Here is an 18,363-nt window from a genome sequence, read left to right as displayed (position 1 = left end):
TAGCTTGTACTTTAGTTGATCTGCTGTCTTTCTGCATTCACAGTATAAAAATAAGGGAGTTGAGATGCGCAGATGTGGTATCTTGGTGAGGACTAACAATCCTGCAGGGTCTTTAGCGAACAATATAAAGTACCTATTCATGTGATTTGGTGCTTTAAAAATAAAAACTGAATTCAATTCAATTAATTTGAAATGAATGGAGAAACCTCCTCCTTTGTCTCGCTCTCTGGAGTCACGTTTTGCTGTCTTAATTAAAATGATAAATTTTTAATCCCAGCAACATCCTGTACCCTGTTTATTTTGGCTGGACTGACGCTAGCAAAATTTGATTTGCTAATATTTGTCGATCATGGATAATTTAGTCATTTGTCTTCCTTATGGCAACCCAAATTGCCTGTACAGCAAATAGATTTTACAACACAGAACAGTTGGCAGTTGTATCTCTTCGGCACATTGACAGTGCTCTATATTAGTCCCAACCAATTTAAATCACACAGGGGAGCAATGATATGTGTACATATCACCGGGAGATGTTAACTTAATATATATCTATCTTTACAAATTATATCCCACTGCAGGTGCATCTTTTTGGAGTCTAACAGTCTCCCACTCGTTTCTTTTTCTCAATTTATCTGTCTACCTCACACAGAGTGGATTACCTCCCATTGTTTGAGGATGCGTTTCAACATCCAGCTGACAACGATTCAAGTGCCAAATCCAATATATTTCAAATAAACCAGGATTAGGCAGACTAAATCCCATTTGGTGGGGAACATAACTGATGAAATGTTTTTACAAAGGCAGTGGCAAACTTAATTTTGTCAACTCCACGGTCTCCGTGATTATTTACCCAGCACACGTGAGCTCTTGCACCCATCTATCTCTCTCACTCATGTCATCCTCTTTTCCTCCTTTTCCCCCCAGCTGCACTGACACTGCATCCAGAAGCTACTGCTCTTGTTTCAACAAAACATATTATTTTCTAATATCAGTCTACATTTCCTACCTCGTGCTCTTCAAAGGCTCTCAAAGTCCTTCAAGAGGAGCAGCAGATAAAAAAAGACATAATTTATATTCCGCGGTTAACTAATGGAGGAGAAGCAGGTGGTCTGTGTGTGTGCGTTTCTATTGTGGGGATTTTGTGGTGCAGGGACGAACAGCACGGTTCCCTTTGATTTGACTTTGCATGTGTGTGTTTGCGTGTGTCCTCAGGGTTCCATAGAGGAGCGGCTGAAGCAGCTCCAGGATGCACATAGAGACTTTGGCCCCGGATCGCAGCACTTCCTTTCCAGTAAGAGCCATTTTCTGCTATTTGAAGTTGGTGCTTCATGTTGCACCATTCTGTACCACCCTGTGCCGAGGCAGAGAAAAGAAGCCTAGGTGTATTACAGTTTAATGGTGATAAGACTATTAATTGCTGTGTTTGTGTGTGTGCCCGCACTGGGCTGTGTGTGCATTTGGGTTAGAGGTGGAGCTGGGAGGCTTTTGTGCATCTGTCTTTATCATCTCTAGCACGCTGCTGTGACGAGCATTCCCGGTGAAGCTCATCACAAGAGTCATTGCTCTCATTTGAGCAGGGATACATATTTGTGAATTCTGTCTTTTCTTTTACCTACTGCTCTTCAAAGACTACAAAGGAGTAGCAGGAAGGTAGGGGTGGGGGTGGGGCTGTAGGGGGCTGAAAAATTGGATTTACCTTGCCTAGTTTAAACTGATGAAGTGAAGAGGCTGAATGATGCAGGGATCTCTCTGTGCAAGTGCATCTGAAGTGTTGGCGTGTACTTGTGTGTCTCCAGTGTCCTCACCAACCCCATCCAGATTTACTGCTGTCACGCTGGATCAGAGATGCCACACTGGGGCTTATATAGCACTACTTCACTGCCAGCTCAGCCCACTATGCCCTGCAGAGATGTCTGGGTTTATGTCTATGTGGTTTTATGCACCAACATGCCTATATTTCAGCTTGTTTCATATTCCATATAGGACATGGATATGCATATATATGCACACAATTTCTATTGACACAAAACTGTTAAGTATTAAGAATATTCAAAATAATTTACTTTGTGATTCTGAAGAAAAAAGCTGTATTGTATCTAGTAGAGTCACTTAATATATTTTAGTTGCTAGCAGTACGACCCAATTTCTGAAGTGGTGTGATACACGAATAAGTGAAACTTTCCCCAAAAGCAGATATTTGAAAAAATAGGTTTGGCGAATAATGATGTAATATTTACACTTATGTCAAGACGAGTATATTTAGTCTTCATAGTACAATTAGGCCCTATAGTGGAATATTTATAGTCTGATATTAGTACTTTTACTTCAGCTGTGGTGTGTATCTGTGTGTACTGTGATCAGCTCAAACATTAAAACCACCTGCCTGGTGTAGTTCCCCCCTGTGCTGCCAAAAACGGCTCTGACGCACTGAGGCGTGGACTCAGTCCTGAGATGTGTCTGGCATGGAGAAGTTGGCAGTGAGTCCTTTGGGTCTTTTAAGGTGCAGCTGCCTCCGTGTATCAGGCCTGTTCTAGCGATTACAATGTGATCTGGGAAGCTTTGAGATGGAAGCCGTTCAAAAGTTTTGCAGGTTGTTAGGAGCACTGCTACTGTGCTGTTGCTTTGGAAGGGTTGTTAGGGTGAGTGGTAGATGTCCAACTAACTACCAAGATGATAAATTATTGACTTCACCTATGTGCTAGTGTTTTTAATGTGATTTTAATGTTTGGTGTGTTTTATAGATACAGAGCACACAGGTCTGCATTGTCCCATGTCATTAAACAGTGATGGGCAGTGACATGGAGTGTAATTTGGTATTGTCTTTGCACCCTCTTTGATTCTTTGCTGAATCTCCTGTGGTTCAGTTTGGGGGGACCGTTAAATGCTACAGTCATCCCGTGTCACCGTCTTCTCTACCTCCAGTATTCTATTACGCCGTGCCAAACAAACCAATACTCTGTGGAAATCCCACACAATAGACTTGTCTCTTTGGCTGTACTGTGCCTGTTTAGCTCTGTTAAGAAGGCCTGAATGGATATGGTGTCTGGACATGCTGACAGGGACACTGTGCACAATGGCTGTTCATGCATGACATCCCTATTTCAAAATTGATTTTGTCTCTCTGTATTTGTACAGGTTCGGTGCAGATACCATGGGAGCGTGCTATCTCCCCAAACAAAGTGCCCTACTACATCAAGTAAGTGCAACTTCACGGTCAGTGTCTGTGTTGTCGGAGCAAATGTACTTTTTCCACGGCAGATTAAGTCGTTAGATCAAAATTGGGCTCATTTGCTATTTTTCAAAGCTGGTAGACATATTGCATTTTTACCTGTGGTGCAGTATTTTTACGTCTGGTCTTATAGGTATGGCCAAATGTTCTGTGCTCACTTTTTACAGAACACTAATCACAGAAGCCTTAGTCAGTGCTGTCTATTTACAATGCTAGAGGAGTTTATTAAAGCAAGATGAATGCATCGTCAGACAAAAACAGACAAAGGCTTTGCAATTCTATTGACAAGAGAAAGTTAGAAAGAAAAAATATGGAGACACTTGCAGATCAAATGTCATTCACTATTATGTAGAGACAAGGCATTAAATATATCTCTAACAATGGCAGAACATGCTTTTTGCAGTTTCTGGTGATAATTTCTTAAGAATAGCTGACCAAAGACTCTTACATGGCAGGAATACACAGGTTTACACACTGATCCCTCAGTCCATAGCCAGGGACTGGGAATCACCCAAACTGCATCTCAAACTACAACTAATCTGGTAGAAAATAATTGTAGCATTAAGTTATTTAACAGTTGGTGTCTCGAAGTAAACTGTTTCTATATAAAGCCCCTGTTACTGGATGTTCTTTGCTTTGTATCTTCTTATTTTTTATAGTTGAGATCTCACAGTGAGAGAAAGGGCAGTTGAATATGTAGTAGCAAACTGTAGTAGCAGATGTAGCAAACTAATAAAGTCTGTGAAACATGGAGTACCTGCATCATAGTTCAATGATTACACTGAATTTTCATACTGATTTTATTTCCATTATCGTGCTCATGTTAGATGTTTCCTTTAATGGACGTTTTTTTGTTTTTGTTGATGTTGGGTTTTTGTTTTTTGCTTGTTTCAGTTGTATCTGCTCCAGCTACGTCAGTGTCAGTCAACATGAAAGCTGCAATAGAAAATCACTTAATGCTTGTCATGTCAATCACATACTCAAGCTATGCCTATCTCCTCTTCACTTGTCATTATTTTTGTGGTAGAGAAATAAGCTGGGGGGAAAAAAGCCATCGGCCATACGCCCAGACCCAGGCCCCTTTGAATCACTGAAGGAAATAGAGAGATGTGGGTGGCATTAAGAGGTCTTAACTGCAAAAACCAACCAATGCCTAGAGATTTTTTTCCTATAATAAACTCTCTTATAACACACAGTGTTCCTCTTGAGAACGATTGTAGAGAGAGAAACTAGTTTTTCTGCGTCAATTTGGGAAAATGTATCCATTGTACAAGCAAATCCATCACGTGGAGTATAATAAACCTTCATTAGATTAGAAACAAATGCTTCCCATTAGCCAAATATTTGTTAAAGAGTGGATCAACTCTAAATGATTAAGTCGAAATTCTGTTGTGCCACTGGGAGCCCTGTTTGCCTAAGAACTCATTTATCTGTTTACCTCATCAATACTGTTTATCTTTGGAGCGTTATAGATTTCATAATTGAACCGTGGATATGTTTGTTCAGGAGTGTGTTCATACACTATTGTATATGTATTGCAAACATTGGTACAGTTTGTTCTCCTAAAAGTATTTGTCTTCTTAATCATTTGAAACAAAGCTTCATGGGTTTTGCTTTAGTTCACTAGTCAGTTCTTTATGGGCTATATTACTATTCCAGTGGGAGTGGAAGTAGCATCTGAGTAGCACTCCACTGGGTACCAATCAGTGAGTGCTCGCACAGGTAAAACGATGAGCACTGCCCTAAAAGCCTCCTGGGTCCTGGGCTGGCAGGCTTCCTCATTTGGAGTTTCCCATTTATATTCCTGTGCTTGTTCTTTCTATTGAATCTCTTTTATAGATGCTAAATTTTCTACATTTAAATGTTCCCATCGAGCTAGTCTTGGGAGAGAAAAGTGTAAATGTATTTTCTTTATGCAGATATGAGTTGGATTTTATATTGTTTTTCTGAGGAAAGTCTTTAAAGCTACTGTGATTGGGTCTCCATGAGAGCTGTAGTGTAACAAAACTTTTGATGTCTGCTCTTTCCAATCCTACAATCTTTTGTCTTATCCTAAATAATGGTCACTGTATTCTGCCCTCTGTTTCTCCTCTTTATCTCTTACTTATTACTCGTTCATCTCACTCCTTTTGCTGTCTGCCACACCTGCCAGACTCTACCCCTTTGGCTCATTTGTGCTCCATTTTTACCTCTCTGGCCTGAAAATGAGTACCTCGATTCTTTGCCTTCCTAATGAAATCTTCTTTCCATCAGCCATCAGGCCCAGACGACATGCTGGGACCATCCAAAGATGACAGAACTGTATCAAGCGTTGGGTGAGTAAGGAGACAATTAAAACACCCTCTTGCTCATTCGTCCAGGAACCCCACTGGGCTGCAGCAGAACCAGTAACACGGCACCACCGGGCTTCAGCTTTGAAGGTCCTGTCATATAGCTCATTAAGGGACCTTTATTTCAAACACCTTAGGGACTACATCTCTACTGTCATTAACCTGCGAGGCCCAATTTGCCAGCTCTGTGATTGCTTCTTGCTTAGCCTTTAATTAATTGTGATTAAACGACATCATGTATTTTACCATTAATCTGATGTGACACGGCGAGCTTGCAGGGGAGATAGGCCCGCTGTCAGATACACGTGTTCAGCTTAGAAAAAGGCATGCATGCACACAGACAGATAATAATATTATCACAGTAAACTACTAATGATTTCTGCAGTGGTGTGATAAACAGGGGGGACACATGATGTCTAATTTCTCAATGGTATAGCGGAGTCATGCAGGATGAGTTTGTTTTCTCTAATCTTTCTATCCATCTCTCCTTCTATTAGCGGATCTGAACAACATCAAATTCTCAGCATACAGAACAGCAATGAAGCTGCGGCGGGTTCAGAAAGCTCTGAGACGTACGTACAGTATTTCATCGACGCTATTTTCTGTCTGCTGTGCTGAAATGGCTGGTTAAGTGATATACAGTTATCCTGCACCATCACTAATCCACCGTGACAAGCTCTCTTCAGGAATGAGATATAATGATTAGCTGCGGCATGTTTCTTTATTCGGTTGTCGAAAGCATCAGCGCTCTTTTGTACCCTACATAGAAATGTGGTTGAAAATATTCTTTGCATTTTCCTATACTGTCAGCTTTGAAATGCAGCAATTAAAAGTACTGAAAAACTCAAGAGCCACAAGAAGAACTACTCTACTGCCAGATTCCTTCCTCATTTTCATCACGACCTGAATCGTTAGCATTCTGGGTAATTAGCTATTAATTGGTCCATTTGAGTTACATAATAGGAGGCAATTAGTTTTTGCTGCATGGTTGAAGCTTGATTGTATGCCACTTCAGGGTCAATACCTCCAACATGGCCTTTCTTTCTTGCTTTCTTTTTCTTCTTCCCTACATCGCATCCATTTCCAGCATTGGTGTAGTACTCGAACTCCCCTGACCACAGACCTTCTCGTATTTGGTATCCCTAAAAGTGCCCAGTTTCACACCTATTCAGTTATTCATGTTCAGCCTGTTTTTCTACCTTCTCTACCTTCATTTACCACTCCCTTTCAACCTTCTTTCCCTTCTAGATCCCACGTTCCTGTAATAAGAACTCACCATGCATGGAGCACTCTAAAAACCCCCTTTCAGTCACGTTCCCACTTCCTTTCTCTTGCCTGCTCTCTTATCTCTCACTCCTCGGGTCTACTAGTTGATATCGTTACAGAACTTAATTGCCAGGCTGCACTGATAACTGCAGAATTCTCGCTCTTTTTTCTCTCTGCACACGTCTTGAATGATTGAGTAGTGCTGCATAAGAAATACATTTTAAGCTGATTCCCTCCCAACCTTTAAAATACTACTGTTATCTCACTCTGTTCTACCACATTACTGTGCTATCCAATTATACCTGGCATCAACGGACACCCTTTTAACTCCACTCTTAGGGATGGGCCATCAAATTAGTTTAGAAGAGCGAAATCAAATTTGTGTCACTGCTCTTGAAACATCTGGTAGGGCTTAAGTGGGCAAAAAGGGTGAATAAGCACTGCTGTCACCCATGCTCTCGTTTGCTGAGGTGTGGATGATGATCCCGCTGTGACTGTATGTGTGTTTGAAAGTGAATGTGGGGTCATGTGTCGTTATATGTGGATGTTTAGGCTTTAGCTCATGTACACATGCTTGTAAACATAACACAATATTGTGCCATATTTATGTCTCTAAATAAATATGTGTTCTTTTTAGTGGATTTAGTGGCACTGAGTAGCCTTGTGGAGATGTTCCGGGAGCAGGAGCTGCAGCAGGCAGATCATGTGATGGATGTGGTTGAGGTGATTCATGGCCTGACAGCTTTGTATGAGAAGCTGGAGGAAGAGAGGTCCGTCCTGGTTAACATTCCACTTTGTGTTGATATGTGTCTTAACTGGCTGCTCAACGTCTATGACAGGTGAGTAGGTTGAAAAAATCAAAAGTGAAATATATATTAAAACTTACTTGTGTTAAGAACTGCAGCAGGTATCTGTGTCTGTATTTCAGCTTCGCTCTTATAAACCAGTGGCTTATCAAGTAGACACAACCAGCAGACATACTTTGTAGTTGGACAAGTTTAAATCCAGCATTAATCTGCCTTTAATGTTTTATCACTGATTTCTATTTCTCTGTTATATTTATACTGATTAATCTGAGTAAAGGGTTTTATAGGGTTGTCTCCGGTTCTGTTCATAATTTTTATGGACAGGATTTCTAGGCGCAGCCAAGTGGCGGAGGGCTTTCACTTTGGTGGCCTCAGAATCTCATCTCTGCTTTTTGCGGATGATGTGGTTCTGTTGGCTTCATCGGGTGAGGGCCTCCAGCTCGCACTGGAACGGTTCGCAGCCGAGTGTGAAGCAGCGGGAATGAGGATCAGCACCTCCAAATCTGAGGCCATGGTTCTCAGCCGGAAAAGGGTGGAGTGCCCACTCCGGGTCGGGGATGAGTTCCTGCCCCAAGTGGAGGAGTTCAAGTATCTCGGGGCCTTGTTCGCGAGTGATGGGAGAAGGGAGCCGGAGATCGACAGACGGATTGGGGCTGCAGCTGCAGTAATGCGGACGCTGCACCGGTCCGTCGTGGTGAAGAGGGAGCTGAGTGTAAAAGCGAAGCTCTCAATTTACCGGTCGATCTACGTCCCTACCCTCACCTATGGCCACGAGCTGTGGGTAGTGACCGAAAGAACGAGATCGCGGATACAAGTGGCAGAAATGAGCTTCCTCCGAAGGGTGGCTGGCCTCTCCCTTAGAGATAGGGTGAGAAGTTCGGCCATCCGGGAGGGGCTCAGAGTAGAGCAGCTGCTGCTCCACATCGAAAGGAGCCAGCTGAGGTGGTTCGGGCATTTGACAAGGATGCCTCCTGGGCGAGGTGTTCGGGGCATGTCCCACCGGGAGGAGGCCCCGGGGCAGACCCAGGACACGCTGGAGAGATTATATCTCTCGGCTGGCCTGGGAACGCCTTGGTGTTCCCCCGGATAAGCTAGAGGAGGTGGCTAGGGAGAGGGAGGTCTGGGCCTCTCTGCTTAGGCTGTTGCCCCCGCGACCCGGCCCGGATAAAGCGGATGAAGATGGATGGATGGAAGGTGGATATCAGGGATTTCAAAGAGAAACTGCCCAATTTGAAAGCATTAATGAAAATATAATTTTTTTAAAAAGTTCTTAGGAATGGAGTTAAAAGAAGTGAGCTTACAAAACGAATACGAGACCACACCTGACTCTCCAACCAAACTGTCAGTAGTGCCGCTGCCTCGTGGGTAATGCTGGTAGCAGGTATTAACAAGGAAGAATAATGTATGGAGGGAAAAGGTCAGTATTCATGCAGTGTAAAGCCAAAGCAGTGCAGCATTTTTATTATAAATGACACATTCATTTCTGTCATATAATGCTCATAAAGTTTCATATTATACCCACAGTTCAGGATATTTTAAGTCAGTGCCAAGCTCATATAAACAAAACATCAACAGTGAAGTATCAGTATCCTTACAATATAGGCACTGGTTGCTCGAAGCACAATGTTGCTGAATGTCCGTGAATGAGGCAAAACTGTGGCTTTTATATTGACTATATGGGGCTCTATGGATTTAATTCACATAGCAACTGTAAATCACTTAGATTGTTGAATGTTTTTTATTTTCCATCTGGAATATCAGCTGCTCTCTAGTGGATCCTTGCTTACAACTACTTGATGCTTTATGTAATTCTTAATGAGTAGGATAGTATTAAAGGCTTGAAATGGGTCTAGGATGACCATAATATCAGGATTTTGCAGAACCAGGTCTCATTCAGCACTACTGTTATTGCATCAGGTCACTAGACTTAATAACATTGATCAAATTAAATAAATATGGTACACACTGCATGCACAGTCACTGTTTGTGATGTCATAACTTACTAAAAAATCTATTTTGAACAATTTGTCATTGTCATAAACAAGAGTCTGTTTGCACATTGATGTAACCACAGACATCTGTAAACAGCTACATCGTGACAAAGCCTCCAATAACACTGTCCAGGCAGAGAGCCATTCATCTCCTCTGAGACACAGTCGAAACAAATCCTCTTTGACACAAACACTCACCCATCTTTGTTCCTGATTGACCATTTTCTGCTGTTCTCCGAAGAGAAACCCCTTAGAGCAGCCTCTGAAATCCAGGGATAACCCCACGAGGACTGTAAATGCAGTCTGTAGCTCTTAACTACTTGCTGCTAATGAGAGACAATCAGGGACTTTACCTTCTGAATAAATTCCGGTAATTGCTTTTTGTTTTCCAATAGATAGCAGCGGGGAATGTGAATGAGGTGTGTGTGTGTGTTTGCGTGACCATTTTTACAGCCGTTTTCTTTCAGTGAAATGTGTCCTACAGTATATCGCAGCATACATGTGTCCTCTAGAGACATGCCGCACTAGCAAGGTGAGTAGGAGTGAAGTGTCGCCTGAAGAGCAGCGCTGGGGTACATATTGAAGATGGCATGTGGTACACAGCAGAAAATGTGTGAGAGGAGTTGACAGCCAGTTGTACCCATGTGCTCTAATTTCAGCCCTCAATCTAATAGGGGAATGAATACTCCATTTGACTGTAGTGGTCTAGCCTGAAAAAATCTCTCTACCTCACATTTTGACCCGTTGGTGAATTAGAAGCTTAGTCCCGTGTCTGTCCCTGTTTCTAGCACATCTATAGCATCAATGTTTACTTCTGAGAATTCTCCATTCTTGATTCAATTTCATACATCATTGATTTGAAGTTCTCCGATGAATTTGATGTTCTTGATTTCTCACTTAGCGTTTCAAATGTTAATTTGATAAGCCCGGTTTGTGCCAATGGTGCTCAGCTCGGCACTAAATTCTTTCCGGCTGCGAACAGTGTTGTTGTGTTGGCCCCTCAGATCAAAGTATGGTAGCTTATACTCAATTTTTATTTTTAAAATTTCAAACTGAGAAAAAAGGTGGACACACCATTGTCCACGTCGATGGTCTCGCTACTTGCAATTGATTATTGGCTATTATTTCAGCTTGGGGCAGCACTTTTGAGGCTCACTGAATGTGAGTGTGATTTATGAATGTGTTTACGCTATAAGCGTGCACGTCTCTGAGTGACATTGTGTTGTTATGAGCTTGTTATTGCTCTTCTTGGCATAAACCGATGGACACGATACTTTACCGAGTCCCAGTAGTGCCTTTAGTTACTCTGATTATGTTCTAATACAATTTCACACTACTGCACTGACCTACACTCCACTTCTTTTGACCCGTGTAATTCCTCCACACTTTGTCCCTCCCAGCAGGGCTCAAGCAACGTATGAATTTATTATCATGACCCAGTGCGCCATGATTTGAGATTATTCACCATTCAGAAACTGTCACATTTGAACACTTTTTTTTTTCGCTTTCCTTTCTGCAGTGCTCGAAATGGCAAAATGCGAGTTCTCAGCTTCAAGATGGGATTGGTGACCTTGTGCAATGCAGACGTCCAAGAGAAGTACAAATGTAAGTCTGATGCTCGCTCATGTGCCTAATGCATCTCCTCAACTGCAAACAATGAGCCAAAACAAAACCGGCCTGATTGCCAGTATTACATAAAGACATCCACTTACTCTAATGGAGGAAATGACTCTGCTTCCATTATGGAGAAGGCATTTTTACTTGTACAAAGTACATCAGGAGCCTTAAAAGGATTGCTGGCCAAAGACACCATTCATGCACACTCTCATGGCTCTCATTCATTTTTTCACAGGTCAATTAGGAAAGATCTTAGGATTTTTCTGCATCTTTTTTTTTTTTTTTACCATAAATTAAGCTGTAATATTTTATTAGTGCAGGTCAGGAGGTGGAGCAGGTCATCTGCTAATCAGACGGTTGGTTATCTATAGATAGGTAGGTAGGTAGATAGATAGATACTGAAACTGTTAGTTAACCTTTACGTATTGGTAAAATAGTGAGGGAGCATTTGAACTAACAATGGTTGGAGCTGGAGCAGCTTGTAGTTGATACATGATTTGAAAAAAAAAAATGCTCACACTCTCCTATGCCAAGATTATTTATGCCTGGCATACCATCTGTGTCAGGTCTAAGACTGAAAGATAACAGATTTTCCTTCAGTGGTCCCAGAGGTGAGTTAGGCCCCCCTTTTCTTGGTTAAAGGGGTTCAACCAGTCCATATTTGTCACTAAATTCCTATTTTCAAAATAATTGATAGATAAAAGTAAATATAAATAAATAATAAATGCAAATTCCATCAACCTTGACAAATAAATTCTGGAAAGCATCCTACTTGTGATTACTACTGAGTCCTCAACCTTCTAGTAACAGAAATACAACTTTATTGTACTTTTTCAGCATTCTTAAGTGTTATGTTTAATTTATGTTACCTCGATTATGTCCTTTGACATTTGTATCAGTGTAAAAAACAAAAATCAAAGGTCAGGAAATACAGCATCAAAAGTACAGACGCTGGCTGCAGTGGACACTTTTTCATTGTTTTTACCCCTGATCTGTAAAACCTAATGGGGTGCTGTCATCAGCCATCTTTGTCCCATGCAGCAAACCCAGTTTTACTACAAAGTTTGCAACATTTGCAGGCTGCACACTTAATATCCTGTATTCTCTATAAATCATGTAAAAAATAAAACAAACAAACTCTTTTTTTAATTAAACAGCTCAGTGTTTGACTTTGACTTCAACACACCAGAGTTCTAATTATGAGGGTGTACATGGTGCTGGCTGTTTAACATGTGCCTTTATTTAGTCCTCTTGCCCAGGTGTTATGGGCAAGAGGGATCCATGGTACGCCTGTACTGGCATTGTGCCTGTCAGCATTCATCTCCTCAGCGACAGGCTGACTCCCAGCTAGCTTCGTAAAGATCTCATTCAAAACCCTGGCAGGACTCTACTTATGCAGGTCTTTCATCTCCAAGCTGACCAGCCAGACCACTAATACCAATTCTGTCTCTCTCTGTATGTCATGAAAGTAAACATTATTCCACAGTGCTTTGTTTGGAAACCTTATATCTGAAATGTGAGGTCCATTGGTAATAAAGTTTTTCATCTATTCCATATTTTATTGCTCAGCGTGTATGCTCTTATTTTAAATGAAGTATGCCATTTCTTTTAATTACCCTAATGTGCTTTCATTTGAGATTTAATTCATAATTTACATTTTGAGACAGCGCTGCTGTATAATCAGTTTAAATAATTCTAATTAATAAACATTTTGCAGACTTATTCCGCCAGGTGTCTGCTCCAGGAGGTTTAACAGACCAGCGTCACCTCAGCCTGCTGCTCCACGAAGCCATTCAGATCCCCCGCCAGTTGGGTGAAGTTGCTGCTTTTGGGGGCAGCAATGTGGAGCCAAGTGTCCGTAGCTGCTTCCGCATGGTGAGGACACGCTCGCATGCATGCACGCTCAAGGAAATCCAGAGAAAAGCAACAAAGCATGCACAGTTTGCTGATACATAAACATGTGTTGGAGGAGATGTCAATTCAAATCCTGCTGCTGTGGCCTTTGTGTGGATAATTTTTTGTTCATACCTCAACATATTCACACACTGTAACATAAGTGCTAGTTTCAATTTTTGAAACAATACCTTAATTGCTACCATGAGGAATTTGAAAGACACCTTGAAAACTTAATTGTAATGCAATCATTTTTTAAAACCACTTATTAATCTCCAGGAAAATAATTAAAGACCTCTAATTATTCCGAATTGAATTTGTCTACACCAAAGCGGCATTACAAATAGAGAAAAATGAATGCCAAAATTAAACATTTGCTGGTGGATGAGTTCCATAAAAACCCACATATAAAAATAAAACCGTGTCACGACTCACATCAGAAGCTGCCAGATTTGCAAAGTTGTGTTTTACTGACATTAGCACATTTTTAATTCCTACAAAGAAAAAGATTCTCCGTGCACATCTATAGTAAGTAGACACATTAATCTGCTGTGCCGAAAAAAGCCAGAAACTACACCAAACACATTATTACAGGGTCAGGGTTAGACAATACGTGATGTGACTAGCACATCAAGTAGCAAGAAGATGCTTTGTGTCTTTTACATGTTCTAAATTTGTCTGAATTTGCATACGTGGTGTAGGTTTCAAGAGCTTTAAGGCATGACATTCAATTTGGGACCTCAGGTAATTACTGAGTTATTAGGAAGAGGACAGTTTTTGTTTTTTTTCCTGAATGATGGCCTTTTAATTCCCTCATTTTCAAAGCAGGTTCTAATTATACACGCTCTATTCTGGCCCATGCTTGCTGTATCAGCTACGGCTGATTAAAATCAATTCCTTTCTCTACTTGCTCCATGCCAGGGCATTTAGTTGTAGCTAAAATATGAATTTAATGTGAATTTGGGGGTGACCCATTTGCCTGTTTACCACTTGACTTTGAAAGTGAGGTAGATCACTTTGTGGGGCATCACTTTTCGTATATAAACACAGGCTTCTACACAATAGAAGTGTTTGCTGAAGGTGTTACTTTATGTGTAAGTTTATGGGAAAAACTCTTTCCGTAACAATTTTCATATCCTGCCAAAAGTGATGTATTGTAGAAGTCCATGTTGTTTAATTGCCACATTGTGAGGCGTTCTCGTGGATAACTGGATGTTTATCACTCTATTTTCCCTGCTGGTATTTAAAACATCCCATCTGCTGTGTGCCTCTTTGCGATGCAGCGGCATGCACAGCATAGTCAGCGCCAGTTCCAGGTGTTCGGTATGCAAGGGGCTGCTATTTGACCTCCCACATGGAGCAAAGCTGGCTACTAACAGAGAGAAGCTCCTTCATCCCCTGGAGACTCTACACCTCTGTACACCTCACAGTCTGTGTGATCAGTGCACATACACGCACACATTTATTATGTTACCCTGCCTGAGCAGTGGAGGGAGCCCCAGGGAAATCAACCTCTTAATGCATCTCTGATGCAGACTTAATGAGAATTTAGCACATCATGGATTTTAAGCGCTTGGCGAGTCATTCTTTTATTAGGTTGACTTCCTTTTTATCCCACTTTCTGGAATTCCCAACAAGCTATCTGCTGGAGAGACAGAGAACCCACAAACATGCAGTGTACACAGAAACTAAATTTATGTCTCTTTTACTGTGGCTCTATAACTGTTTAGGTTGTTGCATAAAAGCGAAAGATATCTCAAAGCGGTTTACCTTTTCTTTCATGCTCTTTGTCCCGCTCTTATCTTTTCTATTCTCTTTGAGTCCTTATTTTCAGCAAAACAATACTCCTTGTGCGAGTAGGTTAGCAAAGGAAACATACTTTCTTCTTTAATTACTTTACATATCTCACTTGCTGCTGGTCTATATTTGGATTGTTTACAGTCTTCTGCGCTTCTTTCCTCCCCTAATCTTCCTTTTTCAGGCCCCAGGGAAACCCGCTATTGAGGTGTCTCACTTCCTGGAGTGGATGAGCCTTGAGCCGCAGTCCATGGTTTGGCTGCCTGTGCTTCACCGAGTGGCTGCTGCAGAGTCAACAAAGCACCAGGCCAAATGCTACGTCTGCAAGCAATGTCCCATAAAGGGCTTCAGGTAGGCAAGTGTTATGTGCAAAGATGTACTGCATAAAATGATAAATATGGATCTGAAGTGATATGGGCTAATTAAAAGGAAATCAAAATCAATCAGTCAACTGCAGCATAGCAATGAGAAACATACAGCGCATGCTATAAGACAAATAGTCAACCAACAATCCAAATAATAAGTAGGAAACATAAAGCAAAGACTCAAGAATGAACCTGGTTCTGCTAGAGCGCATCATATCGACCACCTTATACATTATTTAGAAAGAGCTGTTTTTCAGCTGCCTATGAAAAACTAGGATATAAGCAGTAAACTGTGCGACGGCCCACCATCTACACTTCCTGCTTCTCGCAGTTTACTTCCAGCAGCAGCCTGGGTGGGTTGTCAGAGAAGTGGCTGCACCTGAGAAGTGGGAGTATCCAAGTGCTCTTCCAGTCTTTGTCTGTGCAGCTTCCGCTTCTTCATGATGTTCCTGATTTGATAGGATATGTTGGTTCTAGCATCCTTGCCCAACAACCTGTGCAACAACCATACACCACCGACACCAAAAACTTTAACACCAAACTATATTGAACTCTGCTTTGTGAGCCTGCATGTGCCTCTGATATATCTAAAATAATCACCCTAGGATCTTTTTGCACTTTATTACCTACAAATTCTAAACTTGAGTTTATTACAGAATTAAAAGTCCATTTCAGAATGGAAATGCTGGAAAATCTAGTTTATAATAAAAATGATGAGAGATAATGAGGAAAAGCTGCACACTCCATTGCAGATACTATAGTATTAGCATCACGCTTGAAGGTTTCTGAACAAAACTGGCCCAAAAAATTAATATAATGCAGGATGTCGTTTGAAGTCTCTCTGAGTATTAATATTGTTTATTTTCATCAAATGTTGTGAAGAATATAAGTGATGTATGTGCACGTCTATATGTAATAATAGCAGTTACTATTTCACATTCATGCACAAAGCACAAAACTGAAAGCAATTTGAATGCGTCATTCGTCTTATTTAGATAAGATTAGACACACAAACCATTATTTTCTCTGCACTCGTTTTTTGGGGGGTTTTTGTCACTTTGAAGAAAAACCCCCAAAAGGTCTCAGCGTGACGGTGTAAACAGATTTATGTCCCAACAGCAGGATAACACAACTACACACACTGAGCCACTCTACTCTGTCTGGTTCTCTTGCAAACATCAGTTGAGCCTCTCTTTTATATTGATCTTGACAGGTATCGCAGTCTGAAGCAGTTCAATGTGGACATCTGCCAGACATGTTTTCTAACCGGGCGCACAACCAAGGGAAAGAAGCTGCACTACCCCATCATGGAGTACTATACACCAGTAAGACAAACATTAGCTAGTGCTCTTACGGAATACAAATTCAAGTTCCTAGTGATGGATAGAGCCCAGCTGTACTCCAACGAAAAGGGAAAAAAATGTACTCCTGTCTCCTGATTTCTGCTGCCAGACATGGATTAGGCACCTTTCCACTGTACGGACTCTATCATCTATAATACTGTTACATATCCTTATAGTTATCTGTAGTATGCAGAGACTGAGCACTACTCAGCAGCAATATCCTTTTGACTTGAACGGTGCACATAAAGTGGGATTTGGAGCACAAAACTCCAATAAGACCAAAGTCTTAAACAAGTGCATGTACATTGTCCAAAGTCGAGTTCATTCTAAATGAGTAGCTGTTGCACTGTTGCTGGAGTGCTGGAGTGTACTGAGATGGTGCCAGATTAAATCTTTAATCAATTCCAAGCTGCAAAATATGGCAAGGGGCCATCCGTACAATGTGTTTTTTTTCTCAGTGGACAATATTTTATGTTTGCTAGCTGCAGTTTTTTCCCCACCAGCTAGGCAGGCAGGCGCCCATAGATTTCTACACTGATTGAGAGAGTAGGAAAGAGAATCAGAGAGGGGGGAAAAAAGAGGCGAGAGTTTAGACAAAATATAAAGGATCGACAGAGAACAGCAGTAGAAACTGAATGAAAAAGCACAGTGTGGAAAAAAGTTGGTAAAGTCAAAACAAACCGGCTTCAAGGCAGACTGGATACATTTTAAATGAGGTAATGTTGGAGAACGCAACATTTCCAAGAAAACTAAAGTTGTATAAATTGTCTCCCACCCATCACCTCAACTTTACCCACTTACCCCATGTGCACCTAAATCACACTACAGACAACCTCAGGAGAAAAGATGAGGGACTTTGCCAAGACTCTGAAGAACAAGTTCAGATCAAAGCAGTACTTCACGAAGCACCCGCAGAGAGGTTACCTGCCAGTGCAGTCAGTGCTGGAAGCTGATACCTCAGAGACGTGAGTCCTGCACATAAACACACACAGAACACAGTCATCTCTCTCCTGTCATCTGTCCCTCACTGACTCACTGTTACACCCATACATACTCCTGCTGTTGCAGGCTAATTATCATGCTGACTCACTCAGATGGGTTAAAGAGAAAGCTCTGTGTTCAGGATTAAAATAATGTTAGTCCTGTGATCTCATTCTGGCTCGGGAGCACTGTTCACATGACTGAGTCTCATTTAAAGTGGGAAACAGGCAATGAGACTAGCATCCATTAGATCATCGTGAAGCATTGCTTCAGGCTACGATGTACCCAGGATGATTTACACAATTATGGGTCCAGGTTTTGGCCCATTTTTATGGTCATCTTTTATGACTATTTTATAAATGTCCAACAAATAAGGATAAAGGAATATCTGTCCTGCCAACTAACAATGAGCTAGAGCTAAAGATTCAGTATATGGTTATAATAGGAGCTTATTAAAAAGGTATGGTCCTGACCTTGCGACATTAAGCCTGCCCTCGTCAGACAAAGTGAAGACCATTAAATTGCCTTTTTCCAGCTAAGATCTCAGTCATATGATAAAGTGCTTTTGGTTGAAGATTACATCTCGGCAATGTCATTTTGCAGCAGCATATAATTATAATACATAAAAACATACTAATCCATAAATTTGCCTAGGGCACAAAATGGAAAAATAATTGGAAACAATGCTTGACCTTCATATTTAGAGATGAAATATATTCAACGAATAAATGCAGCAGCTTTCATT

General features: G+C 41.2%; 1 protein-coding gene across 5 annotated transcripts in view; it reads left to right on the top strand.

Annotated features, from left to right (window-relative positions):
• The window catches only part of drp2 (dystrophin related protein 2), a 176,026-nt gene that overhangs the window by 140,832 nt on the left and 16,831 nt on the right, over window positions 1–18,363 (top strand). For all 5 annotated transcript variants that reach the window (XM_080308321.1, XM_080308312.1, XM_026145315.2 and 2 more), the window contains 10 exons: window positions 1,213–1,291; window positions 3,136–3,196; window positions 5,483–5,544; window positions 6,057–6,131; window positions 7,463–7,664; window positions 11,142–11,227; window positions 12,957–13,114; window positions 15,114–15,280; window positions 16,508–16,619; window positions 17,466–17,602. In XM_080308321.1, coding sequence (XP_080164447.1) covers window positions 1,213–1,291; window positions 3,136–3,196; window positions 5,483–5,544; window positions 6,057–6,131; window positions 7,463–7,664; window positions 11,142–11,227; window positions 12,957–13,114; window positions 15,114–15,280; window positions 16,508–16,619; window positions 17,466–17,602 — 1,139 coding nt within the window. The remainder of the gene's footprint in view (window positions 1–1,212; window positions 1,292–3,135; window positions 3,197–5,482; window positions 5,545–6,056; window positions 6,132–7,462; window positions 7,665–11,141; window positions 11,228–12,956; window positions 13,115–15,113; window positions 15,281–16,507; window positions 16,620–17,465; window positions 17,603–18,363) is intronic.

This window comes from Astatotilapia calliptera, chromosome 2, assembly GCF_964374335.1.
Source record: "Astatotilapia calliptera chromosome 2, fAstCal68.1, whole genome shotgun sequence".
Classification (NCBI taxonomy): domain Eukaryota; kingdom Metazoa; phylum Chordata; class Actinopteri; order Cichliformes; family Cichlidae; genus Astatotilapia; species Astatotilapia calliptera.
The sequence above is the reverse complement of the archived record's forward strand: the minus strand, read 5'-3'. Positions and strand labels throughout refer to the sequence as shown.